This window comes from Gnatocerus cornutus, chromosome 3 (assembly GCF_029298725.1).
Source record: "Gnatocerus cornutus isolate USDA-ARS CGAHR chromosome 3, icGnaCorn1.1, whole genome shotgun sequence".
Taxonomy (NCBI): domain Eukaryota; kingdom Metazoa; phylum Arthropoda; class Insecta; order Coleoptera; family Tenebrionidae; genus Gnatocerus; species Gnatocerus cornutus.
In genome coordinates this window covers 14032023-14059945 of record NC_142235.1, presented here as the reverse complement: position 1 = coordinate 14059945, position 27923 = coordinate 14032023, and the positions used below count along the sequence as shown (strand labels likewise).

The window sequence follows — 27923 nt, the reverse complement described above, 5'->3', positions numbered from 1 at the left end:
CACCACAAGAGGGAATAATAGACCCGTCCGGGTATTCAGAGCGTAATTAAATGCGTTAATTAACGATTATTTCTTCACAGGAAGAAATCATTGAAGATTCATCCGGAGATATCATAGTCTCTTCGTCCCAAGGTCTGCTCTATTCCTTGCCTGGAATCAATAAATGCAGGCAGTTGTTACTATGGCCGCTCTTCAACATGGTAGGTATATGTAAATGAATTATTAATTATTTTTTTTATCGGCGATAATCGATTTGAATGGAAATAGTTTTAATGTTATTGCCTGCTTCCATGGCACAACAAAGAGCTGTTATTATTTACGATTAATTAAGCGTTTGGTTGAAATTTGTGTGGTCGCAATCGACGATTTTCCGTCTGTGGGATAAGCATGGCCTGCTTAAATTATATCGCTTCCTATTGAGATTTTCAGTTACACTTGTTTACACTATCAATTCGACGACAAGCGATAAAATTTTATACGAAAGAAGAGATAATCTGCAGGCTTTTCCGCACGCCACGTTTTTATCCACCACAAAAGAAATCATTTGGAGATATCCACTCAGAGTGACAAAAATAGATCAATACCATAAAATGAATTTTTCAAATTAGTCACTATCACGTGTGGTTGTCATTTTTACGAGCTAGATGACGATCATAAACGTCCTTTTATGGCCTAGGCCGTAAAACTAACACTTTAGGGAGAGGTAACTAGATCAAATATATGAATTTCGAATTATTTTTATATTAAAGTGGGTGAGTAGGCGTTGGTTTTTGAATTGGATTAATCTGATGTGCTTCAGTTATAATCCGCTGTTATCCCGTGTATCTATAATTAATTAGTTAATTCATCGATTTATAGTTCTAATTTAATTTGATTGAGCCGCATTATTTTAGTCATATTAAAATTGCATTTTTTGGGGCTAATTTAATCGGATTTGTTCTAATTTAGTTGTAATTATAAATGTTTATTCGGTCTAATTTAATGGGGTCGTAATTTTATTTAATTTAGTTTTAGTTCAATTTAGTCATCGTTACTTTTCATATTAAACTATTTCAATTTGTTTAAAATCAGTTTAATTTAGTGACAATTACATATTTACTCTAACTTCGTTGGGTATCCTGATTTTAGCGTAATTTGAATTCAACTTTTAAAGCTTGCTCCGCGCTAATTTAGTCGGTGATGGTCTAATTAAGTCAGGAGGTTGATAATTTAATCTAATGTAGTTTACGACATCTCAACTTAGCTTAATTTTATTAAAGTTAATTGGATTCGGCCTAAATGACTTAGGACTTGCGACACTTATTTAGTCCAATTTTAGTTTGTTGTAGTCTAATTTCTCTTTAATTCAGTTTAATCCGAGTCTAACTTAATTTAATTTAGTTTAAAGTCAGTATTTTTTACTATAATTTAGTCATAATTAGGCTAATTTGGTGATTTTAGGTAAATTGGACCTTTTTTTCAATTATATCCTGAATTTAGCCTTATTTAGTCTAATTCAATTTGCAATTTCTAAAGCCCTATTCGATTTTGATTAAGTTAGAAGTTGTCTCAATTGGCCTATTTTAATTTGATATAATTATCTTAGTACTTGGACACTTCTGCATTTAAATTTTAGTTCATAGTCTAATTTCTCTTTAATCCGAATCGCTCTGTGCAAAAAGTTTGATTTAATTAGAGCCTAATTTAGTCAGTATTAATCTAGATCAATTTAGTATTTTTTATATCATTTAAATATCTAATCAATTTGGTCTAATGTAGTTGAACTGAGTCTCCTAATCTTAATTTAGTTCGATTTAGTCTAATTTAGTTATGTTTAGTTTATTCAGTAAATTTTGGAATAATACATTCAGTTTAATTTGGTTCAGTTTTAATTTATTTTTAATTAGTTTTTTCATTTGTCATGTATTTACTAATAAATTATATTAAGTTACGCCTTTTTTATACTTTTTGTTCTGAAAATTTTGAATTTTAAGTGCTAAGAGTTAATTGCTATTTCTATTATTAGTCAAAATTCAGAGTTACAAGTTGGAGAGTTTTTTAGCCAATTTTTTGAAAGCGTTCAGTAAAAAACCTTTTTATTACTGAGAAACCCGGATTTTTTACAATGCCAATTTACTGTGCTCAGAGTTTTTTCCTCAAGTATCTTCCACTAAATACTTATTGAGTTATATCTTTTTTATATTTTTGATCATGAAAAATTTGAGTTTTAAGCGTACAGTAGTGTACCGTGCTCAGAGTTAATTACCATTCCTGAGCTATGTGAAAAAGCTCATTGGCTAATAACTAATTCTAAATAACAGTCAAGTTTTTTAAAGTGCTCTCAGTATTCATTTAGGCACTCTTTACATTCTGAGAAACTAGAATTGTTACTACGAGTTTACTATGCTCAGAGTTTTTTCGAACTGATACTAAGGCCATTCAAAATTTAATTATTTGAGTACCCCAATTTTTCTCACTTAGAATTCAAAGTTTTGCAAATTATTCGTGATGCTCAGATTTTCTGGAAAAATTTACTAAAAAAAAACTCATTCTTATGGAATTGCATAGTATTTTGAACAATAAAAGTTACAGCTCAGAGTTTTGTTCTATAAAGCTATGCAGTATTTTCCAGAGTTAGCTCTGGATCGTTAACTCATCTCAGATCAATTCTCTTTTACTGGACAAATAGACTCAGAGTTTTTACTATTTACTCCAACTGCCACATGCATCAAAAACTCAGAGTTTTTGTTAACTTAGATCTGTTTTATAGATTTTGGACGTAAAGAATACTGTTTGTATACATCTGTTTTATTTATTTGATAACTCGGAAAATTTAATTTAGTATTTCGATTTTTTGCAGAATTGGCATTTAGAAATTTATAAACCGATTTAACCAGATAAAGAATTAGTATAACTCTGAGCATGTCAACGAAACTGAGATGTAAAACTCTGAAACATTTGAATAAAACAAGTTTTGCCGCTTCTTATAGCTCAGAGCTTTTTCGATGCGTTTTTCAGTTTCGGGTTAGCTCAGGTTTACAAGTGTTTCTTTAACTCAGGCCAACTCAGGGATGTCTAGTTCTGCTCAAAGTTTTTGGTATTGCAACTCAGAGTTCTGAGATTTTTTGCAGTTTATTCAGAGTTTTCTAAACAGGTATATTGAGTCTCAGAAATTACTAGTTCCTGTACATATTGTCAAAGGGAAAGGCAACTCAGAGTTAACCCAAAATGTCAATAAAACTCAGAGTTTTGACAATTTATGAGCGCTCAGAGTGTTCAGAACCTATTTTTGAGGTCGAATAGGTATAATGAGAATACGATTTTAGACGTGAAGGTTACATTTTGTATACCTAAATGTAATGTTCGTCACGGTTCCCAATTAACACTGATTCACGAGTGATAATGTAAACTGCGATTTTTACTCGGAAAGAGCAATAAATAATAAAACTCTTGCAGATTTCATCTATCAAGTGTTAATTGCAGACACGGACTTGCAATAAAACCATAAATACGTGCATACACACTCTCAGAGTTTATTGGCGTTTCAAGGTCGTAATAAATCAAGATTACGGTCTCGTTTATTACCTGTAAGAATCGTCTCTGATAAAACAAATCTCTGTTTGGACTTTTCCCAATCAATAAAAATGTTTTGTGAACATTCCAAGCATAGCTTTCGAAATCAATTAAGTTAAACTTAGCAACGAATTGTTCTTTTGCATGCGGTAACCTTTAACTCGCGCGTTTAACCGCAGCGATAAGAACTCCTGGGTTGAAGAAGACATTGTCGCTCCAGAAGGCGTTCGAAATGCACCAGGAATGTCAAAAACCTCGTTGTGACCTTAGTGAATGGCCTTTGTCGGTGGGTCTCCTTGGCCACAGATGTTCCTCTCAACAATGAACACCATTCACCTTCTAACTTCCATCAACAGTTATGCTGTCCACGTCCTATTACGTGTTTGTTTTATTAATCACGCAACCATACTGGACGTTGATAAATTTGTTATCAACAGAAGAGTGACGCATCATTGGAAGTGCAATCGTGACTTCTCTGGAGATGATATTTGGAGTAAAGGCCGGCGTGCGTCCTTGCATCAAAGTTGACCTTAGCGAGCAAATCAATCACGGAAACCTTACATTTCCTATTGAAAGTTTTGGGGACTTGGAAAGAAAAACTTGCTCTGCTAACTGCCGGAGTGATGAGAAAAGTTTTAAATGGAGGAAAGTCAACGGTTTTCAACGAGGAAATGTTTACAAAGGCGTTTTCGGCGGTCATAATTACTTAGCTTACGAGATATTGATTCATTTCCTTTATCGATTCGCTAAATTTATATCGTATTTTAATATTCTGAAGTCGTTTTCTATATTTAGACTTGCTCGGTTGACGTAGGAGGGAGAAATAAGTTCATTTGTTTATATCACGATCCACCAAATTAGACTAATTAGAACTAAATTGAATTGATTAAGTCATACTAATTGGCAAATGGGAAAACTAATTCAGGCTTGATTTGGTAGCCAAATTAGTCAAAATTCTAAATCTGTAATTAGTCTAATTTAACCATGTTTGAAAAAACTCTGAGCACAGTAAACTCTCGTAAAATGTTGGTTTCTCAGGAAGAAAAAGGCGCCTAAATAAAGAACTATTTATTGAAAGCTTTTGAAAAATAGACTGAAAAATTCTCGAAGCGAAAACTCCGAATTTTAACTAATGAAGAAGTTTTTCTATTGAGCCACTCAGGAATCGCAATTAACTCTGGGCACGGTAATTATAAAATTTCCAGAACAAAAAGTATAACTTAATAAAGATTTTGTATTAAATACTCGAGAAAAAACGCTTTTTTACTGATCACAAATAGACTAAACAACTTTCTAACTTAGGATTTCATTTAAACAACTCAAGAATAGCAATTAACTCTGAGTACGGTAAACTATTGTCCCTAAAACTCAAAATTTTTAGATTAAAAGTACAAAAAGACAACTGAATAATATTTTAGTGGTTATATTGTCGAAAAAAAACTCTGAGCACAGTAAAATGTTACTCTCAAAAGTTCTGATTTTTAGGAACAAAAAAGTGCCTAAATAAACAGCTGTTTACTGAACGCTTTTGAAAAATAGCCTGAAAGACTCCCGTTCTTGTAACTCTGAATTTTGAACAATGAAGTTTTCTTATTGTATATTTGAACAACTTAGGAGTAGCAATTAACTCTGCGCACGGTAAACTCCTGCGCTTAAATCTCAAAGTTTTTGTGACAAAAAGTAACTAACTCAGTAATGATTTAAGGGTAGATAATAGTCTACAAAAATAAACTCTGAGCAAAACAAAACTGAGCACAGTAAACTCTCATAGTCTAAATTGTGATTTCTGAATAAAAAAAGATGGTCAAATAATGAGTGTTCAATTTCATGTAAATATTATAATCAACCTATGCCTTGTATTGAAACTAAGGAAAATGAGAATTCGAAAATAAACAAGCAAAACGACAACACGTTTTTGAATCTTTTTGAATAAATACGACTACAAATTGGTCAATTCGAAGCCGGATAGCGATACCAAATACGTTTAGTCATCGTCTGTGCATTGTGTCCCAAAATCTGAAAGCGGAATCCACATCGAGACGTTTGGCAGTGAACTTCCTGCAAGGTATCCAGCTCAATCATCAAACCAGACCAGAGACAGACGAATACAGAAAGCTATCGAAGATAAGTCACAAGTTTAGACAAGGTCAGCCCTATCCTTTATTCCTACCCATTCCTGGTCCATATTGCCTGTTCCTAGTTTTGTTTAACCAATAAGGAAATGGCTCCCAAAAGATCGGAACATAAATTAGCTTTGGCAAAAGTAAACTCATTAAATAGGCAAATGCGAGATTGTTTTGATTTTATTGAATCTTTAGATAAAGAAACTCTTAATTTAAAAAACAGAACAGAGCTCCAAGTAAGAGTTACTCAGTTAAAACCATTGCTAACTGAATTCCATAATAACTGTTCAATTTTGGAATCGTTAGATCAGTCGTTGACAGATGAGCAAATTAAATCGTTTTCTGATTCATATTTTGAAATTTTAACAGCAGCGGAATCACTACTTACTAGCCAAAATGAAGGTAAATCTGCAACAAACAGTGAACATAAAAATCATGTCAAAGTTAATTTGCCAGTGCTCAAACTGCAAAGTTTTAACGGTGATTACTGCAGTTGGCTTGAATTTCAGGATTCTTTTACCGAAATGGTACACAACAACAGAAGTCTAACCAATTTCGAAAAAATTCAATACTTAAAAATATCTTTAACAGGAAACGCTGCTTCTCTTGTTCAAAATGTCAGTATGACTTCTGACAACTATGAAAAGATTTGGAATTCTTTAACAAAACGGTTTCAAAACATTAGTTTGTTGTCACACAGCCACATAAGCGCGATTTTAAATATTACGCCAATGAAAACAGAGTCATATACTCAATTAAGGCACATTCAAGACAGTTTAAATAAAAACATGCGTGCTCTAAAAAAATTGGGAGTTCCAATAGAAACATGGGGAGTAATCATTAATCATATAACTTTTGAAAAATTTGAAGAAAACACCAAACGTGCTTTTAGTAAAATTCATATTTCAGATCAATTACCAACACTTGATGATTTAGATGAATTTTTAACACATCAGTGCACACTTTTGGAAAAAATTGATAAAACTTCAACTCCTAATAAAACTGATTCCAAAATTAATTATGCTGCACCAAATCAGAGATTAGTAAAACCATTCTTTAGAAAAACGATGAGTAACACAGCATTTAATTCAAGTCCCTTAAAATGTGAGTTTTGCAACAATAATAATCATACATTAAACAAATGTTTTAAATTTATTAAGCTCACTTTTGAAGACAAACTGAATTTTGTAAAAAAACTACCTAAACTTTGCGAAAATTGTTTAAGGTCTAATCATGTCGTGGCTAATTGTAAGTCTACCTCTAGATGCAACCAATGCAACCAACTGCATCACAGTTTACTACATCCTGAGATCCCATCCACAAACGCTGACAGTATTGTTAATCATTCTAATTCAAAATCTACGTTAAATCAAGTACTGTTATCAACAGCTATGGTCAAAGTCAAGATGCCTTCAGGTGAATGGTGTTCTGTTCGGTGTCTTCTTGATCCAGGTTCTCAAAGTAATCTTATGTCTGAAAACTTGTGTCGCAAATTAAATATAAAAACAACAAATGTTAAACTAGGCATTGGAGGTATTAACAATTCTTTTTCTGAAATTAAGAAAAGAACTACGGTTCAAATTTACTCCGAAGTCAGCGATTATTCATCTAGCTTGTCTTGCTATGTTATTCCCAAAGTCACTGAGAGTCTTCCACTCACATCATTTAACTCAGAAATGCTCAATATTCCTACTGAACTACAACTAGCAGATACAAATTTCAGCAATTCAGGTCCAATAGATTTATTGCTAGGAGTATGTGAATATTATAATATATTGGAAGGTCAAATGATCAAGCTGAGTGTTTCTAATGAGACATTCTTAATCAAAACAAAATTGGGATGGATTGTAGCAGGAAAAATTCCAGGACTTAAAGCATCAACAATGAATTCAAATCACACAATTATTGCTTGTCATTCTGTAGATCATTTTCTAGAATTAGACAATGACGTTAAAAAGTTCTGGAGTTTAGATGAACCACAAATTTTATCATCAAAACTTACCCCAGAAGAACAAAATTGTGAAAATCATTTTGAATTAAATACATATCGCAATGAAGAAGGTCGATTTGTGGTATCTTTACCTTTTAGAGAAAATCCTGAATCTCTTGGTGATTCTAAAACTGTTGCATTAAAACGTTTCTTAAATCTTGAAAAAAGGCTTGATAACAATCCATCATTGAAACAAGAATACTCTAATTTTATTCATGAATATACTGAACTAAATCATATGAGTCAAATTAATCCTTCTGAAATTGAAAACGCGAAACATTATTTTTTACCTCATCATCCAGTCATAAGATCAGACAGTTTAACGACAAAACTGCGAGTCGTTTTTAACGCGTCTACGAAAACAAGTACCGAGTTATCTTTAAACGATATTTTGATGGTTGGACCAACTCTTCAAAACGATTTATTTACTAATCTTATCAACTTTAGGCAACATCAGATTGTTTTGGCCGCTGACATTATGAAAATGTATAGGCAAGTATTAGTTAAACCAACCGATCAGTTATATCAACTTATTTTTTGGAGAGATGATCCTTCTGAAGAACTCAAAATATTTAAACTCAATACGGTAACTTATGGAACAAGTTCAGCTCCATATTTGGCCACTAAATGTTTGATGCGATTAGCAGAATTATATAAAGATCAGTATCCAAAGACTTGCAAAATCATTTCTCAATGTTTCTATGTTGATGATCTTTTAACAGGTGGAAAAAACGTTGATGAAGTTAATCAGATACGCAAAGAACTTGATATAATTTTAAACTCAGCTGGTTTTGAATTGAGGAAATATATTTCGAATAATGACGAGATAGTCCGCGACATTAACACAAAGCAGGTTAATTTTGATATTCTGACATTAAGCAATCATGATAATGCAAAAACTTTAGGAGTTATATGGAATGCTAAAGAGGATACATTTCAGTTTGCAGTGAAGAGTTCATTAACTCAAACACCTACTAAACGAAACATACTCTCAACAGTATGTCAAATATTTGATCCATTGGGACTGTTAGGTCCAGTCATCTTGGTGGCGAAATTAATCATTCAGGAGCTTTGGCAACTGAAGTTATCTTGGGATGACAAAGTCCCTCAATCTATTGCTGACGCCTGGCTCAATTTTGAGAAAAATCTAACTCACTTAAATTTAATTAAAATTCCTAGATGTGCAACAAAAACAGATCCAGTGCAAATTCAACTTCATGCTTTTGCTGACGCCAGTGAAAAGGCTTATGGTGCAGTTATATATCTTAGATGTATTGATTCAAGCAATAACGTTTCTATTCATTTACTGTGTGCAAAATCGCGAGTAGCACCTTTGAAGAAAAAATCGTTACCATGCTTAGAACTGTGTGCAGCACTTTTAGCAGCACAATTAATGCATAAAATAATCAACAAAAGTTCTATCAAAGTTGATTCAGTATTTTACTGGTCAGATTCTATCATAACTCTTCAATGGATAAATTCTCCATCGTATTACCGAACCACTTTCGTAGCAAACAGAGTAGCATCTATTCAAAATATTTCTTCACCATCAAACTGGAAACATGTCGAATCCATAAACAACCCAGCCGACCTCATAAGTCGCGGTTGTACTCCAGACAACTTATTAAATTGCACTTTATGGTTTAATGGTCCTTCGTTCTTAAAACAAAACATGAAACATTGGCCTAATTTATTGTTTCCTGTAAAAAATGAAACTTTGCCAGAAACAAAAAAGGCCTATTTACATCTTAACACTGATGTTACTAAAAAAGACAAAATTGAATCACATGAATACTTCAATTTGTATTCTTCATTTAACAAATTAAAACGCATTACAGCGTATTTGCTACGATTTAAATCAAATGCGAGCAAAAATTTGAGAAACAGACAATTTGGAAATCTTACCACTTCTGAGTTACAAGAGGCACTCACATGTCTTTTAAAATTAGCACAAACAGAATCATTTCCATCAGAAATAACAAATTTAAAAAAAGGAAAAACATTGAAGTCAACTAGTAAAATTCTTAATTTGAATCCTTTTCTAGATGAATCCGGGATTCTTAGAGTAGGAGGAAGACTTCATCATTCAAATTACCCATTTAACAAAAAACACCCAATCATACTTCATCCTAAACATAAACTGACTTTTATCATTATTAATCATTTCCATAAATCTTCATTGCATTCAGGTCCACAAAATTTGCTCTCACTAGTAAGAGATGAATTTTGGCCAGTGAACGGAAAAAGTCTTTGCAAACGTATAGTTCATAATTGCGTGACTTGTGTAAAAAATAGGAATTTGCCCATACTTCCAATTATGGGAGATTTACCAAAAGGTCGAACAATGTATACAAGTCCATTTTTTGAATGTGGCGTTGATTATGCAGGCCCATTTAATATAAAAGACCGGCAACTTCGAAACGCAAAGATTGTCAAATGTTACATTGCTGTTTTTATTTGTTTTGCTACTAAAGCTATGCATGTTGAGATTGTTAGCAATTTAACATCTGAATGTTTTATTGCTTGTTTACGCAGATTTATTGGAAGACGAGGAAAACCGTACAAGATTCATTCTGATAACGGTACTAATTTTCAAGGTGCTGCTGCTAATTTAAAAGAACTATTTAATTTACTCAAAAACAAGTCAACGCAAACCGTTATACAAAAAGAATTAAATAATAATAATATTCAATGGGAATTTATTCCCCCACGAGCTCCTCACTTTGGTGGACTTTGGGAAGCGGGAGTTAAATCAGTAAAATTTCATTTAAAAAGAATTCTTAGCAATGCTTGCCTTACTTTTGAGCAATTCTACACAGTTTTAATTCAAATTGAGGCAATTTTAAACTCAAGACCACTTTCGCCTTTGTCCGATAGTCCATTAGACTTAGAAGCGTTAACACCTGGTCATTTTCTTATTGGGAAATCCTTACATTCAATTCCCGACCCTGATCTACTAACTGATCTAAACGAGAAGAGACTTAATACGTATCAACGAATGCAACAATTAGTTCAGCATTTTTGGAATAGATGGCAAAAAGAATATATATCTGAACTTCAAACTCGCAGCAAATGGAAGCAGAACCATGCAATTTTACTGCAAGAAGGATCACTTGTAGTTCTTCGTGATACTGCTATGCCTCAGTGTTGGAAATTAGGTCGTATTACGAAAGTACACCCAGGACATGATGGTTGTATTCGTGTGGTGACCATAAGACTGTCAACAGGAGAGGTGATGCGACCAGTATCTCGTATCTGTGTAATCCCAAGTGATATCTAGTGTATTTATTGTTAAAATTCTTATATTTCATTATGTATTAATTTTGAAGCGCATAGCCCTTCAAGGGGGGGAATATGTTCAATTTCATGTAAATATTATAATCAACCTATGCCTTGTATTGAAACTAAGGAAAATGAGAATTCGAAAATAAACAAGCAAAACGACAACACGTTTTTGAATCTTTTTGAATAAATACGACTACAATGAGTTTTCTTGAACCTCTTGAAAATAGACTCAGGTCATAAAGAACTCTGATAACTCAGAATTTAGACCAATAAACCTTTCCTTTCTTTTGAGTATTTAAACAATTGAGGAGTCGCAAGTAACTCTGAGCACGGTAAACTTAAAGTTTCTAGAATAAAAAGTATAACTTAATAATATCTTGTATTAAATATTGAGAAAAAACTCTGAGCAAAGTAAACTGACATAAAAATTTTAAATTTTTAGGAATAAAAAGAGCTTTTTGCTGAATAATATTGAAAAATATACTGAAAAACTCTCCAACTTGCTAATTCTGAATTTTTGCTTCATTTTTGTTTTTCTAGACTATTAACAACTTAGGAATAGCAATTAACTCTGAGCGCCGTAAACTCATCTACGTAAAATTAAAAATTTTTAAGGCAAAAGTACAAAAAACAACCTAATAATGTTTTAGTGGTAAATAGTCAAAAAAAACTCTGGGCACAGTAAATTGTCACGTCAAAAGTCCAGATTTCTCAGGGATAGAAAAATGCCTAAATAAGTAGCCTGAAAAACTTGTAACTTTTAATTTTAATTAATGAAAGGTTTTTTTATTGTGTATTTGAACACTTCAGGAGTAGCAATTAACCCTGAGCACTGTACACTCCTGCGTTCTTAAAACTCAAAATTGTTAGGGCAAAGACTATAAAAAAATGTAACTCAACAATAATTCAGTGGTAATTACTCAAAAAAGAACTCTGAGCATAGTAAACTGTCGTTGCAAAAAATCTGTTTTCTCATAAGTAAAGGGGGCATTAATAAAAAGCCTTTAGAATTGAGTCAAATTTTGACTAATAAATGAGTTTTTCTAGAGCATTTGAACAACTTAGGAGTAGCAATTAACTCTAAGCATGTTAAGTTCCCGCGCGTAAAACTCAAAATTTTTAGTGCTAGAAAAACAACTCTGAGCCCAATAAACACTCCTAGTATAAATTCTGATTTTTCAGTGAAATCAAGCTGGCTTAAGTAATGAGTTTACTGGAGGACCTTCAGAATAGACTCAGATCATGAAAAGTTCTAATAATCAGAGTTTTAACCAACTATGTATTTGATTAACTCGGGAATTAACTCTGAGCACGGTAAACTCTAAATTTTCAGGACAAAAACATAACTCAGTGATGATTTATTGACAAAAAACTCTGAGCACAGTAATATCTAATAGTATAAAATCCAAATTTCTCAGTAATATGAAGATGAGCAAATAATTAACTTCTTCTGACGCGCTTTAAAATTGGCTGCAGTTATGATAATCTTTTGTAACACAGAACACTGAGCAATGAATTTTTTCTTTTAGTATTTAAACGACTCAGAAGTCGCAGTTAACTCTGAACATGGTAAACTCCTGTGCTTAAAACTCAAAATTTTCTTGACAAATAGATAATTCAATGATGGTTTAGTAGTATTACATACTCGATCAAAAAACTCTGAGCACATTAAATTCTCGTAGTATAAGTTCTGATTTCTCAGAAATAAAATGGGGCTTAATTAATGAGCTTTTTTTGAGCATCTTGAAAATAGATGCTTGTGACTCTGAATTTTGACCATTGGGTCTTTCTATTCAATATTTGAACAACTCAGGTAAAGCAATTAACTCTGGGGACGGTAAACTTTCGCGCTTCAAACTCAAAATTTTCAGAACCATAGAACTCATTAATTATTTAGTGGTAGAGATTGAAGAAAGAAAAAACTTTGAGCACGACGAAACTCCGAGTTCTCGGAGTTAAAAACTAGTGTTTTATTAAAATTTTACTGAAAATATCCGCTCTAACTTTAGCAATTGCCTTAACCATCCCAGCAAAAGTCACAATAAATAATATTAATAATAATAAAGATACGATCTCCCGGCTCGCCTCTCGTGGAACATGCACTTTTAAAGACACGCAATCGCCCCGAGCAATGCAATATTCGCTCTAACAACACAAACTACGGTCCCATTATATGTTTTCACGCTAAAACTAATAATCATTTCGCGAATCGATTATCCAAAAAAATTGACAGATCAACACACTTTTTCTTCTTACTCAACTCTTAACCAATCTAATAACAATACTTAAGTGTCCTTATAAGCAACATATTATTAAGTTGAAGAAATGATTATTTGCCGCCGTAAATTATAAGAATAAAAATTTGGAGAAAGCGCCAAGGATTGACACATCAACACGATTTAAATTAAATTGGATAAGGCTATTATGAGGCAATAATTAGAAAATTATCTACCGTCGGTTTTAACTTTAATTAGATCAAAATTTATTAAGGAGAACGCCCCGTATCATTCGAAAGTAGTGTTTATTGCGTTGAAACGTCAAATTAAAATTTGCGTGGCTTTTATAGGGTGAGTTAAAAACCACTAAATGTCATCTTAATGCCACTTCCAAATTGTGAAATCTGTAAATCCGGCTCAATTGAAAATAATTGATAATCTTATCAGAGACCTCCAACCTTTTAATCGCGGATTTTATGGGTTGAGAGTAAAAATTTTTTTTTTTTTCTAGCGAAATTATGGCAAGATGGAGGATGCGCTTGTCGAAAAACCAGACCACCGAAAATCGGCGATATCCCAAGGTAAGTTTTGGTGATGAAAATGGCTGCATTGTTTACATAATTGAAAAGTGGAGGTAACATTCCCAGCTTTGTGGCTGAAACGGAAATTGCAAAGTTAACTGCCACAGTTTCATTATGTTTTCATAGTTGAGCTCTTTGTGGGTAATTGATGCCGAGGAAGTTAAGTTGAGTACAATGCGGGAATATGTGACAATTATCGCGATTGGACTCACTCTGGTTTGCGAGTTTAAACTGGTCGCAAATTGACGGGTTTTATCTAGACTCTCAAATTAAGCACGTTCTTCAAATCTTTCAGCTTTTTCAGGTTTAGGTTGTGTACATTTTCAAGGTTTTCTGTCGTTCCTAAGCTTTCAGGATTGACTGCCTAGGAATGATTTTTTTTAGGTTTTAATTTTTCCTAATTTGATGTTGTAATAGAGCTATTTCTGCATTCGTCATGAATGCGCGCGTTAACAAGTTCGTTACTCCAGCAACGTGAAAAAAAAAACTGTATTTAAAGTGCAAGAAAAATAGCATAAAAAACTCGTTTTACAAAACATAAAATCACTCGTTCTGAAAATCGTTTTTTAATATGCTATTAAAATATGCATTTTCTGGTTTTTATTGCAATGTGTTTGCATATTTGGATAGTTTTTACAAATTTAAGAACTTGAAACTGAAATAATTAGATTTTCCAGAGTTTCTTTTAAATCAGTCAGTGCTGGGAGACACATTTTAAAGGGAATGTTAGAGTTTTTTGCAGATTCTGAAAAAATCGTAGAAAATTTTGAAGCTTCATGTGGACTCCAAAACGTTAGAAGTTCTTCGAAATGTTCCAGGATTATTTTAAAGATTCTGCGAAATTCTTAGAATGTCCTTGATTTTAGAGATTTTCAGAAAATTCTTTGGGATTCTTATTCGAGATCAAAAATTTTCTTAGATTCTTAGACTTTAAGAGATACTTGATTCCTGCAAATTCCTACAGATTTCGCGGAGATTTTTTTGACATTTTCAAAATGTTTTGTTAATTCTTGTTCTGTTCTTTTTACAAATGTTTAAGATATTAATTGGTTTTCTTAGAAATTTCTTGACATACTTAGAGATTTCTGAATATTTGTGAAGGATTCTCGAAGATTCTCGGAGATTTTTTGGATTCCTAAACTAATTCTCAGAAATTCTTGCAGGTTTCTTTAAATTCTCGAAGATTTTATTAGATTCCTAGAGGTTTCTGACAATCTCTCGTGTTTCTCAGACTCCTAGAGAATCCAGGAAATTGGTGGAGATTTTTCGAGATTCAAAAATTTTAGAGATTTTCGGGTAGTCTTTGAGATTCTTTACATCTGGTGAGAGTTCTACAAATGATTAGTTTTTAAGGATTTCATCGTTTTTTAAATATTTTTGAGGACTCCTAGAAATTCTTAGTTATTTTCCCTTAGAAAAATTAGTTTCTTAAGGATTTTTAACGATTCCTACAGCTGAAGTATATTACAGAAATTTCTACTTTCTGGATATACTGAAAAATATTTCGCGATTATTTTAGAATCTTAGAAAATTCTGCAGACTTCTTGGAAATTTCTAGATTTTTAGATTATTTTTAGATTTTTCAGAAATTTCCTGATAGGTTCTCAAAAATTTTGTTTAATTTTTAGAAACCGCCAGACACCATGGAATCTTTCAAATTCTTAGAGATTCTCGAAAATTCCTGTCAATTTTTAACAGTTTGTTGTAACATTTTCTTTATGATTTCTGAATTTTTAAAGAATTATTATTGTTATAAATTATTTATTACAATTATAAATTTTTAAATATTTTTTCGAATTTTTGAGAAACTTCTAGAGATTTCTGCCTGCCAAAATATTCTTTAAGATTACTGGAACCTTTCTTCAGATCCGTGAAGATTCCTAGGACTCTTGAATTTTTCTTATTTTCAGAGCAATCCCAGAAATTTTTGGCGGCTCTACAAATTCTCAAAAATTTCGTCAGATTCTTAGATTCCTGGACAAAAAAATTCTTTTTTTTTAATTTTTCTACACATTTTTAAATATTCCTAGAATTTTCCGCAGGTTTTTCGAAATTTTCTGAGCTTTAGAGATTCCTCAAAAGTCTTGAAAATCCCTGAACATCTGGTGAGAGTCTTAAAAGTTCTTGAAAATTCTTAGAACCTCATTTTGATTTTTTGTGGAAATTCTTATACATTTTTCGATGTTTTTAATTCACTTTCTTGGAGATTCCCGTAAACTCCTGAGGAGATGAATTCTCAGATGGAACTTAGAAACTACTATTAAATCTTCTTGGAAATCTTAGATAATTTTTGATATTTCCGGATTATCTTATGGATTCCTGTTTTTTTTTCGTCTTGTAGAATCCTGGACTTCGTAGAAACTCTTAGAAGAGAAACTCTTAGGGATTCCCAGAAGTTCTTAGAGATTTTTGTAAATTTCTGAAGATTAATTTCCACAGACTACATATTTTTGAAATTTCCCAAAGATCCTTGAAGATTGTTCGAAATTCCTGAAAATTTTGGTGGAAATTCTTAAAATTCGTAGAAATTCCTAAAATTCCTATTAATTTTTGACAGATTATTAGAGATTATTTGATCTTCTTAGCTTCCTAAAGATTTTTGAAAATTTTTGGAGAAGATAAAAATTCTTAAAGACGCTTAGATATTCCTGAATGTCCATTAGAAGATTCCTTAAAATTTTCGGAAACGCTTCAATATTCTCGTAAATTTTTCAAGATACCTGGAGATTGTTGGAAATTTTTAGGCTTTCAAATTCTTCAGTTTCCAGGCTTGATTTTAAGTTTCAGTTTCGGTTTTAAATTTAGGCTTCCAAATTCTTTAATTTTTCACTTTTTTAGACGAAGAATGCTAACTGTGATGTCAGCACCTGCCACCAAAAATAATTTGTCAGGCTTAAAACCGAATTACCCCACGCCCTCCCCTTTTCCTTTGATCCTCCTCTCTCCTGCCTCCTCAACCTTAAACCCTCCTCAACCGATTCAACAAAACAACAATTTTCCCCGTTCACGCTAAAACAACTGAACGCTTCATTGATGAAAAATGTAGCGAGAACTTCACGAATTGTTTCACACCACCAGCGAAAGCCTGAAAGCTCTTCGCGCATGGCGGAGCTTTAGTTAGATACGTGTACATGCAAAAGGGGTTGGTTAACCATGTGGACCTCTTTCCCTCTTCAGTTCCCAAGATCATGTGTGCCATGTCGGGCTAAATGAGCAAAGCTCCAGAAAGTGTGCCTTTGAAGTAGGTTTCCAAGTGATGTTAATTACTAATTGGCTAATCTTACTTAAGCGCAAAATTTGTACAAGATGTCCGTCCAAAAAAAGTGAAACGATCGTACTAGTTATGGTAAAATTTTAATTATTCTCCATTTACGTCTAGGCGAAAAAAACTGGAACAGCTCGAGTAATCATAAAGTAATTAGTGTCTTAAATTTCGCCTGGGGCTTGTAATCCCAGATGAAATCTGAAATGAAACTAATGCGATAACGATCAATTCCAAATGATTCAAAAACCGACACTTATCTCTCTAATTTATGTATCACTATTGTTCCAAACTACGAAAATTTCATTCCCTCAGGGTGTTAAACTGCAAGAACTTTCATAATTCTTTATTTAATAACCGATGACGCCATCTTGGGTAATGACTCTTTTTGCATAATAAATAAATATACATTACGTCGGTTTTATTGATGCTTCGACACATTAACATACTTTTTCTTTAAGTCATTATTTTTATTTTTAATAGTTTTGACCTATTGACTCTTTATTTACGGCTAGGAATTAAAAATAAGTGACCTTTGGTATCGGGGGGGCCATCACCGATAAGCAATAAAGATAAGAAATATGGAAATGGACGTGGGAGCAGAAAACTCCAAACGGAAATTTCTAATTGGCAGGAAATTTTTTAATTGCTGCTCCGGTTAGAAAAGATGGAATTTAATTGTTTCCAGTTTAAGATTTAATTACATGTTTACATTTGTACTGGTATTTGTGTCACTACACGTGCCTCTTTTCCGTGTTATTTGGTTTTTTATTCGTCCTTATTTCCGTTTCCGTTCAATAATTTTCTTGTTAGTTCTTCTATTATGTCTTTACTTTATTTTTTTTTTGTCTTATTCCTTCCATGTTTGTAGCTTCTTATATCAATTTTATTTCGACACTCCACGTCTCTTTGTTTAATTGATACTTTTTCTTAATCTTTTTTATGTTTTTGGTTTTTTATTTTTACCAATTTTTCTCGTTGTTCCTTCTATAAATTTTGTTTTGTCACCTAATGTGCATTTACTTGATTGTTGCTTTCTTTCTTATTTTTTTCCATGATTTTTGGTCTCCTATTCTTGCTTATATCTGTTGTCTATATTTTCTTATTACTTCTTCTATCAATTGCATTTTGTCACTCCACGTGTCTTAACTTCAGTGTTCTTTTTTTCTTATTGTTTTTCATGTCTTTTTGTCTCATATTTATCTTCTGTTCATTATATTTCTGTTCATTAATTTTCTCGTCGTTTTTTCTATCAATCTTATTTTGTCACTTCACTTGTATTTTCTTTATTGTTGCTTTTTATCTATTCTTATTCATGTTTTTTACTCTCTTTTTCTTTTGTTTATTTTTTCATTGCTCTTCTATCAATTTGATTTTGTATTTACTTTAATTACATTTAATTACATGTTTACGTTCGTACTGGTATTTGTGTCTCTCCATGTGTTTTTACTTTTTTGCGTATTTTTTGTCGTTGGTTTTTATATTATGTTATTATTTATTTTTGCTTTCTTTCTTATATTTTTGTTTATGTCAGTTTTGTTTTATTTATTTTTTTCTTCGCTTCTTTTTGTATTAATTTTATTTTGTCGCTTCACATTACTTCACTGCTTTCTTTTGTTTTTTTTCCATGTTTTTAACCTCTGATTCTAAACTACTTAATTTTCGTTTTATATATTTTTCATTTCTCTTCCATCAATTTTATTTTGCACTCCACTTGTCTTTACTTTACTGCTGCTTCTTTGCTTTTTCTTTTCAGTGATTTTTGTCTCTTTTTCGTTTTCTACTTTAATTTCCGTTTCTATCAATTTCGTTTTGGCACTCCACGTGTCGTTATTTCAATGGTGCTTCTCTACTTGTTTTTTGATCTCATATTTTTATCTTTTACCGTTTTTTTCTCGTTTTCTCTGTTTTGGTTTTCTATTCGTCCTTACATCCGTTTCTGTTTACTAATTTCTACTTTGTTTCTTTTATTAATTTGATTTTGTCACTCCACGTCTTTTTACATCACTTTTATTACTCTTATCTGTTTTTTGGTCTTCTATTTTTGTCTACTTCCGTTTCTATCCATTTATTTTCTTGCTTTTTCTTTTAACATTTTTTTTGTGCTTCTTTTCTTTTCACTTTTATAACACTTTAAATCGTAGATTTCATGATTAAATTCTAAATTCTCAGAGAGGACATTTCTGGACATTATTTGAGATTGTTAAAGATTTTTCAAATTTATTAGATACGTTTTCCTAAAGATTTCTTCGAATTTTAGAAATTCCATATTTTTTAGATTTTTGGATTTGAACTGCTCAAGATTTTTAGGAATTCTCATACATTCTTTTTTTGGAAATTCCGGGATATTCTTAAAATATCATAGATATTTTTATCAAAGGTTTTAGAAAATCTTAAATTAATCTTAAATTTTTAAGGATTCTCATCAAATTTCCGAAATTTTTGATATCGCTGGAGATTCCTGAAGATTATTCCAAATTCCTAGAGTTTCTTGTTCATTTTCTGATGTTCTTAAGAATTCTTAGAAATCCTCCGGGATTCTCAGACAGTTTTTGGAATCCTGGAGAGTCTTGGATATTTGAGATTCCTAGAAATTCTTAGAAAGCATTAAACACTGCTTGAGATTCTTAGAATTTCTTAACGATTCCTGGAGAACTCTGAATATTCTTAAAGATTTAAAGAGATTATTTGAGATTTTTTTTTAGATTCTTTTAGGGATTTCTGAAGATATACAAATTAATTAATTTTTGATAATACTAGGAGATTTTTGAAATTCCTGGAGACTGCTGGACTGCTGGAGACTGCTGGATTCTTCGGATTATAGAGAGTTTTTCTAAATTAGAGATTCTTAGAAACTATAACAATTTTTTTTAAGTTTAGCGATCTGAAAGATTTATTAGTCATTGCAGAAAATGAAGGATTTTAAAGAGGAGTTTTTAAAGATTTTTTGGCATAAGTTTAGACGTTGCGTAGTGACGATTCTAAGATATTCCCAGACATTTTCAGAAACACTTCAAAATTGTTTGGAATTCTTAAAGTTTTTTAGCGATTCCTAGAGGTTCTTGGAGTTTTTTAGGAATTTTTAGCGATTTCTAAATTTGGAGATTTTAACAGATTCTCAGAAAAACTCCAAGATTCCTGAAAATTCTTTCAACTTTCAATTTTAGATTATTCATGGATATCCTTGGAGATTCTTCAGCTTTTAGTTGTGTTTAGAGTGTTTCTTTATATTTTTAGGGAGACAGATTCCTGGAGATTTCTAGATAATTTATGAAAGATTTTTAGCAATTTCTAGGAATTTCCAGACATTTTTTGAGGTTCGCTTTTCTACAAAATTCTTAGAAAGTTTTTGACTTTCTTCGGATTCTTAGAAGTTTAGAGAAATTCTTCAAGTTTCTTAGAGCGATTCTTGAAGCTGGGGATTTAAATATTTTTTTGGAAATTTATAGATTTTTAAGAAGGGTCTTATAAGTTGGAGATTCTTAGAAATTATTCTAGGATTTTTTTTAAATGATTGGAAGTTTTTGAAGATTCTTAGCTGTTTCTGGAGCTGCAAATTTTTATAGATTCTTGAAGATTCTTAGAGATTGTCAACCATTCTTTTAGATTTTAGAGATTTCTATTAGATGTTTGGTGATTCTTAGAAAGTCTTTAAAGACCTTTTGTATATTTTTGTTCCTGGAAACTTTCTTTTCGTTTCTTGGAAATTCTTAGACATGTTTAGGAATTTTTAGGTAATTTTGCGAAGCATTTACCTACACATTATTATTAGAGATTCTTGAAGATTCTTAGAAAATTTGCAAGTTTTTCAAGGATTCTAAGGATTCTAAGACTTCCAGAGATCGAAATCTTTAGAATTTCCAAAAAATTTTTGATTTTTGGAATGCTGAAATTATTTGCTTTTCAATTTTTTTGTTAACAAATTTATTAATAATAAACCAGAATTTGGTGCTTATTTGATAAGTGATAAGATAAGAAGTTATCTATACAACACCCGCACAATGACGCATAATCCCTCTAACCCAAAATGTCTTTTTTTCCTCCAGGCACACCGCGGTGGACGTGGAGTTGAAACAATCAACAACGGACTCTCCAACTTCGGACTCCGTTTATCCACCCCCGCCTTTCCAATCTCCCGCCACACCTCCAACCCGGTCCAGTGACGTGACCCGATCCGAGCCGAACCTAAACGGTTCAAATCCCGAACCTGTGATATTAAAAGCAGTGCCTTCCCTAAAAAATCTTTCAGAACATTGTCTACCCGACAAAATCTCCAAAATGCACGTCAAAGGTGCCCTTAACCACAGACTGCTCTTACAATCGAAGAGTTTCGGTGTCGATAACGCACGCCCCATTTTTCCAAACTGCCCCTTCTCCCCCTACGTGAGTCCCACGGGAAGTCCGCGGACGAACAGGAAGCGACAACCGCTCAAAGAGTCCAGGAGAGTGTCTATTGAAAAATCGGGGATGTACCTGCAGTTGAATCAGTATAAACTAATGGATTCGATCGGACAGGGCTCGTATGGGATCGTGAAGTTGGCGTACAACGAAGAAGACGACACGCATTACGTAAGTCTCTTCGTTTTTCTTCGTCTTCAAAATGTATCAATTCTTCTTCTCCAGGCGATGAAGATCTTGTCAAAGAAGAAACTGTTGAAGAAAGCGGGGATGTTCGGCCGCCTCCCTCCTAAGAAAGAAGGACGTTCTAGCACGGATATGAAGCACCCCATCCAAAGGGTGTATCGCGAGATTGCGATTTTAAAAAAACTGGACCACCCGAACGTCGTTAAATTGGTAGAAGTCCTCGACGATCCCGTCGAAGATCATCTTTATTTGGTGTTTGAACTGTTGGAAAGGGGGCAAGTGCTTGAAGTGCCGACTGAAAAGCCCTTGACGCCGGATCAAGCATGGACTTATTTCAGAGATGTGATTTTAGGAATTGAATATTGTGAGTGGGAAAACACTTGAGAGCTTTTAGTGACTTTCATAAAAACTAATGTTTATTACTTGGAAAGTTTGGAGAAGTGGGGTGGACTTTGGGGGTGGGAAGGAAATTGATTTAGAAAGGGTGAAAACAGGGGAAATAAGTTAAGAAATTCAAAGGTCCGGTCTATTTTTGAATTAACTTCCAAATTTACGATTTCAAAAATATCAAAGTTTTTGACTGGTAAAGCTGAAACTTCAAACTGGTTTTCATTCCTTAAAACAAAAACTCGAACTTAGACTTTTTATTTAGAGTTTAGGTATAGCCTACAAATTTCTAGTTTTCATCGTTCCGAACTTCTAGAAAATCTAGAATTTAAAAAATCGAAAAAACTGATGGAATGGAGTAATCGAAAAACGACGAAAATTCAAATGAACGAAATAATCTAAATAAAGCAAAAAAGATTAGAAATGATTTATAGGATCAGAAAATAAAGTCGAAAGGACTAAATTAATCCAAAATCAATTTTTAAAAAAATTGGAAGAGATGGAAACAATTTATTGAAGAAGTGCAAAAACATCGAAAAAGTACAATAAAACCAAAAGAACTCAAAACAATTGGAAGAATCTCAAGTCAAGAAAGAATAAAAAAATTGAGAAAATGAAGAAAGAATCAGGGAATTCAAAAAGATGTAAAGAATAGGAAAAAGCGAAAAAGCTAAAATAATGAAATGAATAAATAACAAACAATCCGAATTTTTCAAAGAATCAAAAAACTGGAAAAAAACACGAGAAGAAATGGACAATATTTAAAGAAATTAATACTCTAAATATGTAATATAAAAAGAAGATTTGAATGAATCGAAAGACTTAAAGGTCGAATTATTCCAAAGACTCAAATAAATAAAACAGAATAAAAAAATTAGACAAATTTGAAAGTATCAAACAAGATAGAAGAATATAAAAACACCAAAAAATGCAAAAAGTTAAAAAAAGAATTGATATGATCCAAAGAATGGAAAAAATCGTAGAAAATGCGAAAAAATATAAAAAATGAAGAGAATAAAAATAATCAGAAGATTCAAATAGCCCAGAGAATTTTAAAAAATTAAAAAATCTGAAATATTTAAATGAATCGAAATATTGGAAAATCGAAATAATCCAAAAACTAAAGAATAGAAAAGATCGAAGGATCCAAGGAATAAAAACAATACAAAAACCAATGGAAAAATTCTAAGAAATTGAAAAAATTTAAAGAAACTAAAAATGAACAAAAATCGAAAAAAACAGAAGAAAAAATTAGAATTAGAATCGAAATAATAGAATGAATATAAAAGAACTCGAAATCGAAAGAATGGAAATAAAAATAGGGGGAAATTGAAGAGGTCTAAATAATAGTCCACAGAATGCGAAAAATCAAAAAGAATTTAAAATACATATTTGAAAGATGAAAAAAAATAGAAACCGAATAGATAAAAACAATTAAAAAAATTCAAAGCATCGATATCGTCAAAAGCGTCCAAAAAATTAATGAGTTAAAAGAATGAAAAAAAATTGAATTGAAGAGAATTGAAGGATGGAAAAAATCGGAGATAATGCGAAAAAATGGACCAGATTAAAAAAATAAAAATCAGAAGGAAAAGAAGAGACGGAAAAAGAATCACAGAATGGAGTGGGATTTAAGGAATAAAAAATAAAAAGGGGAAAATAATGAAAATAAAAATAAAAATTGTTAAAAAGAGTAAAAAATGCAAATATTGAAAAAACGAAGGACGACCTAAAGAATTAAATAATTGAAGCAACTTAAAAGTTGTTTAAAGAATCGAAATTATTAAAACAAAGACCAAAAAAAGGAAGTATCAAAAGAATACAAAGAATGGAAAAAAAATTATGGAATGCAAGAGGAAATTGAAAATGTTAAAAAAAATCAAAACGCAAAAATAAAAAAAATTAAACCCGAAAGAAAATTAGTGAGCCTGAAGGATGCAAAGGATACTTGGAAGAATGAAAAGAACAAAGAATTGAATTGATCCAAAGATGGAAGAATGTTGGAAAAAATGCGAAAAAAGGGAACATGAAAATAAACAACATTGAAAAAATAAAAAAAAATAATCAAAAGGGTCAAAATAGCCCAACGAATTTTAAAAAATCTAAAAAATCTGTAAGTTTCGAATGCGACCAAAGAGTCAAGAAGAAGTTCATAAGGAATCAAAAAGAATTAAAAGAATCCGAGAAATTAAGAAATAATCCAATGAAATGAAAGAATGGAATAAAATCGAAAAAACAGGAGGAAAAGTCAACGAATCGAGATAATAAAAAAATGGAGAAGTATATGACACAATTGTCAAAAGAATCAGAAAATCTGAAGAATATGGAAAATTAAAAGTGTAAATAATTCAAAAAAATTAAAAATCTAAAAATGATTCAAAATATTAAAAAAAAAATAAAGAACAGAAAAGGGCAAAATTATGGAAATAACTGTAGAAGAACTAAAAGAATTAAAAAATATATGTAATGGAAATTTACAATATCGTCAAAATCTTTCAAAAAATCTAAAAAGTTTAAAAAAAATGAACAGAAAATTAAAATAATCCAAATGGAAACAACCGAAAAGAATTTGAAAGAATGCAAATGATCTCGAAATAATTCAAAGATTCTAAAAGAAAAGAAAAAATCTCAAAAGAATTAAAGAATTCTCCGAAAAAATGGGGAAAAATTGATAAGTAAAAGAAAAAGTAAAAAGTCAATAGAATGCAAGAGACCTGAAAAAACGAAAACCAGAAATCCAAAGAATTGAACAAATAGTATAAATTTAGACAGAATGGAAAGTTTTGAATAAATCGAAACACTCGTACCTTAAAATAATTAAAAGAATTAAAAAGAATCGAACTGAACTGAAAGAATCAAATGGATCATAAGAATGAAAAACCGCTAAAGAGTAAAAATAATTGAATATAAAAGAGTTTAAGGAAACTCATATGAATGGAAATGCGATAAAAACAATACGAAACAGGAAAGGGTATTTATAATTAAAAATAATAACAAGGCGGAATTTGAAAGAAAGAAACCAAAAGAAACGTCCAAGGAAGAGGAATATTAAGATCAGGAGGCTCTTAAAGAAAAAAGATTTGACAACGATAAAATCAGATTTGAGGAAAACAATCTGTGGTTCAATGGTTTGAATAGACCAAGAATAAATCTAAATCGTGATTCCATTTGGCATTTCTATCAGAAATTTTTACTTTTCATCGATAATGTTCCACGAGTTGCTATCATATTAATCGCTGAGGGCACGTGGTCAAGGTCGTTTCCAACTTCGAAAAACGTCAAAAACAATAATTTGAACGTTTTACCATAATAATGTGTAATTTGACACATAAAATTTACGTTATGGATTTGAGCTAACCTTGGATTTGTCCCATCGATACCGGTCATTTGGTATTTCTAAATGTTTTGTGATATTTTTAGGAAATGCTCCCATCAATTGCGTAATGAGAATATAGAAAAAGAAAAGGTTTCCGTGGGATTAGATTCTTGAATAATTTAATCAATTTTCGTTCTCTAAATCATTTTTATTGTTCCAGTACATTACCAAAGGATAATTCACCGTGATATAAAACCCGCCAACCTCCTCCTCAGCGAAGCGGACCGCGTCCAAATCGCCGACCTCGGCGTCTGTAACGAATTCGACGGCTCCGACGCCTTCCTCTCCAACACCGCCGGAACTCCCGCCTTCACAGCTCCGGAGGCTCTCGGCGACAACAAATCGGCGTTCAGCGGAAAAGTACATTTCCACCCCTCCACAACCCCCGATAATCCGGTCTTTTCCAGGGTACCGACATCTGGTCCATGGGCATCACTCTCTACGCCTTCGTGTACGGTCGAGTACCATTCTTCGACGCCAACATCATCGGACTGTACTCAAAAATCCGCCACGAAGCGGTGAAGTTCCCGGAGACACCGGAAATCGCGGAGGAATTGAAGGACCTCATCCGGAAGATGTTGGTGAAGGATCCGGCCCAACGCATCACATTACCGGAAATCAAACAGCATCCATGGGTGACGAAGAACGGGGCGAATCCTTTGCCCACGGAGGAGGAGAATTGCCACCTGGTGGAAGTCACCGAAGAGGAAGTGGCGAAGGTGATCACATCGATCCCAAAGTTGGACACTCTGATCTTGATCAAACACATGTTGAAGAAGCATTCCTTCCAAGTAACACCACCGGAAGTACCACTGGACTCTTCTAACAGTTTCTTTGCAGAATCCTTTTCTTCACCGAAGAGACACGCACAGACCCAGCAATGCAAGCGACACAAGGCCTTCCGCAAGACAGCACATCGGAAGATCCGGGAGATCCAACTCGGCTCCGGGGTCTTACTGGCTCTCCGACCGCCAAGTCTCCATCGACACTCCTCTGGAATCCGTTACTGAAGTAACATCCGACCAAACCGAGGTTGAAATCAAGCGGTGATAATTGTTAGACTTTTTGTAGCTCGAGAGGTTAATTTTATTTTGAAATAAAACGTTCTTTTTTATTTATTTTTCGTCGTAGTTGTGATATATTTTTGTAAGATTGCCGAAAAACTGTTAAACAAAGGGACCACATCACCACGTGGGTGAAAATCGAAAGGACAGCAAAGGTTTTCATATCAACTGCTGTAAAAATTCTTCTCTCTATTCTTCCCAAATTGCCTTTAAGATGTTGAATCCTTTTTACGATTTGCATGTGCAACGTGTTACTATATAGGAAGTTGAAGCACTATTTTATAAATTTTTGCACAATTTTAATGTAGTAGTGTCATGTTATTACAGTTCTATCTTGGAAAAATTACGAAATCTTTTGCTCAAATTGTACAATCGTGGACACAGTTAGCCAATCAAAACTTTTTTTTTACTACCTCAACGGTTTTTTGTGTTTTGTTCTCAGAAAAGCGTTCATTTAACGTCGCGATTACACGACGTAAAGCATATATTCTAATTATACAGTAATTGAATTAACTGATATTGTTATTGCATAAATAAAATTAATATATACAAAGTTTTAGAATTAAATTTATCTTGCTCTTAATATTTAGATGTTAGTACTGTTATACAATTTTCTCTATTATCCCATTTAAGAATAAATAAATAAATATGACGAAACTTACGACTTTTTTTATTAACATCTAAAGACATACAAAAAAAATTTTTGAGTATACGTCGTTTGCTTATCTTGAATGAGTAGTGAACAGTTTTCCTCTCAGTAGTGCGCGTTTCACACCTGAAAGGCGCGCCAAGCCTGTATTGCATTTTATTGCCTAGTCAATAAAATTAAAGTCAATCTCTAGAGGAAAAGTTTCCGAACTATGGCCAATGAATAATTTAAGAAAAAATTCTAAACTTATAGTAGATGTATTAAAATGCACGTTTCATAACGTAAGGTCGGTTGAGGGCGCACTTGGATTTTCCATAAATAAAAATAAAAATGAAAATAATGCTAAACGCCATTGCCACATGAAGTTAATTTTAAATTCGCTCTTGGCGTCGAAAATTTTGTTTGGTTTTTATGGGTTTTCCTCGTGTTTTTTCGACAGCTTTAGATTTTTTTGTACATTTCATTTTGTTGCCATTTACTCTACCAAATTGCAAAATTGTAGAGCGAAAAACTCAAATTTTGAAATGTTTATTTCCAAGGCAAAAATTTTCGACATTCTAGAGCACAACTTGTAATTTTGTAACAGCTACGAAATTTGGAGAGGATTCTATTTTTGGGTCGCGGATTAATCTTACCAAATTGTAAAATTCTATAGCGAAAAACTCAAATTTTCCAAATTCCAAATTTTAGAAATTTTTAATGAATGACACTTTTTTTGCATGATTTAATTAAATAGAAAATCGATCAAATACACAACAGTTTTAGACATCCAGTCAATGAATGATAAGTTACCTTCGAATTGGTTGCTCGGGTGCGTTTTTTATTAAAAAAATTCTTTGATAAAGAGAATCCCA

General features: G+C 32.3%; 1 protein-coding gene across 3 annotated transcripts; it reads left to right on the top strand.

The window, feature by feature from the left end:
- Positions 1-86: 86 nt before the first annotated feature.
- LOC148177273 (calcium/calmodulin-dependent protein kinase kinase 1) lies at positions 87-27077 on the top strand. 3 transcript variants are annotated; one of them, XM_088031633.1, is made up of 8 exons: positions 87-200; positions 13678-13747; positions 21056-21578; positions 21633-21957; positions 25517-25716; positions 25764-26147; positions 26197-26435; positions 26488-27077. In XM_088031633.1, the coding sequence occupies exons 1-7, from the start codon at positions 164-166 to the stop codon at positions 26404-26406; spliced, it is 1749 nt and encodes a 582-aa protein (XP_087887759.1). In that variant the 5' UTR covers positions 87-163; the 3' UTR covers positions 26407-26435; positions 26488-27077. The 3 variants fall into 3 exon arrangements, with proteins under 3 accessions (XP_087887759.1, XP_087887758.1, XP_087887760.1); XM_088031632.1 differs by lacking the exon at positions 26488-27077 and having other exon boundaries at positions 26197-26474; XM_088031634.1 differs by lacking the exons at positions 87-200; positions 13678-13747; positions 26488-27077 and adding an exon at positions 16907-16988 and having other exon boundaries at positions 26197-26474.
- The last annotated feature ends 846 nt before the right edge of the window (positions 27078-27923 follow it).

Bases quoted from the DNA above. Each gene is read 5' to 3' on its own strand.
- LOC148177273 (XM_088031633.1), top strand. From the start codon at position 164: ATGCAGGCAGTTGTTACTATGGCCGCTCTTCAACATG. The intron at 201-13,677 runs GTAGGTATATGT...TTTTTTTTCTAG, and splicing joins TATGGCCGCTCTTCAACATG to CGAAATTATGGCAAGATGGA. The intron at 13,748-21,055 runs GTAAGTTTTGGT...TTTTTCCTCCAG, and splicing joins AAAATCGGCGATATCCCAAG to GCACACCGCGGTGGACGTGG.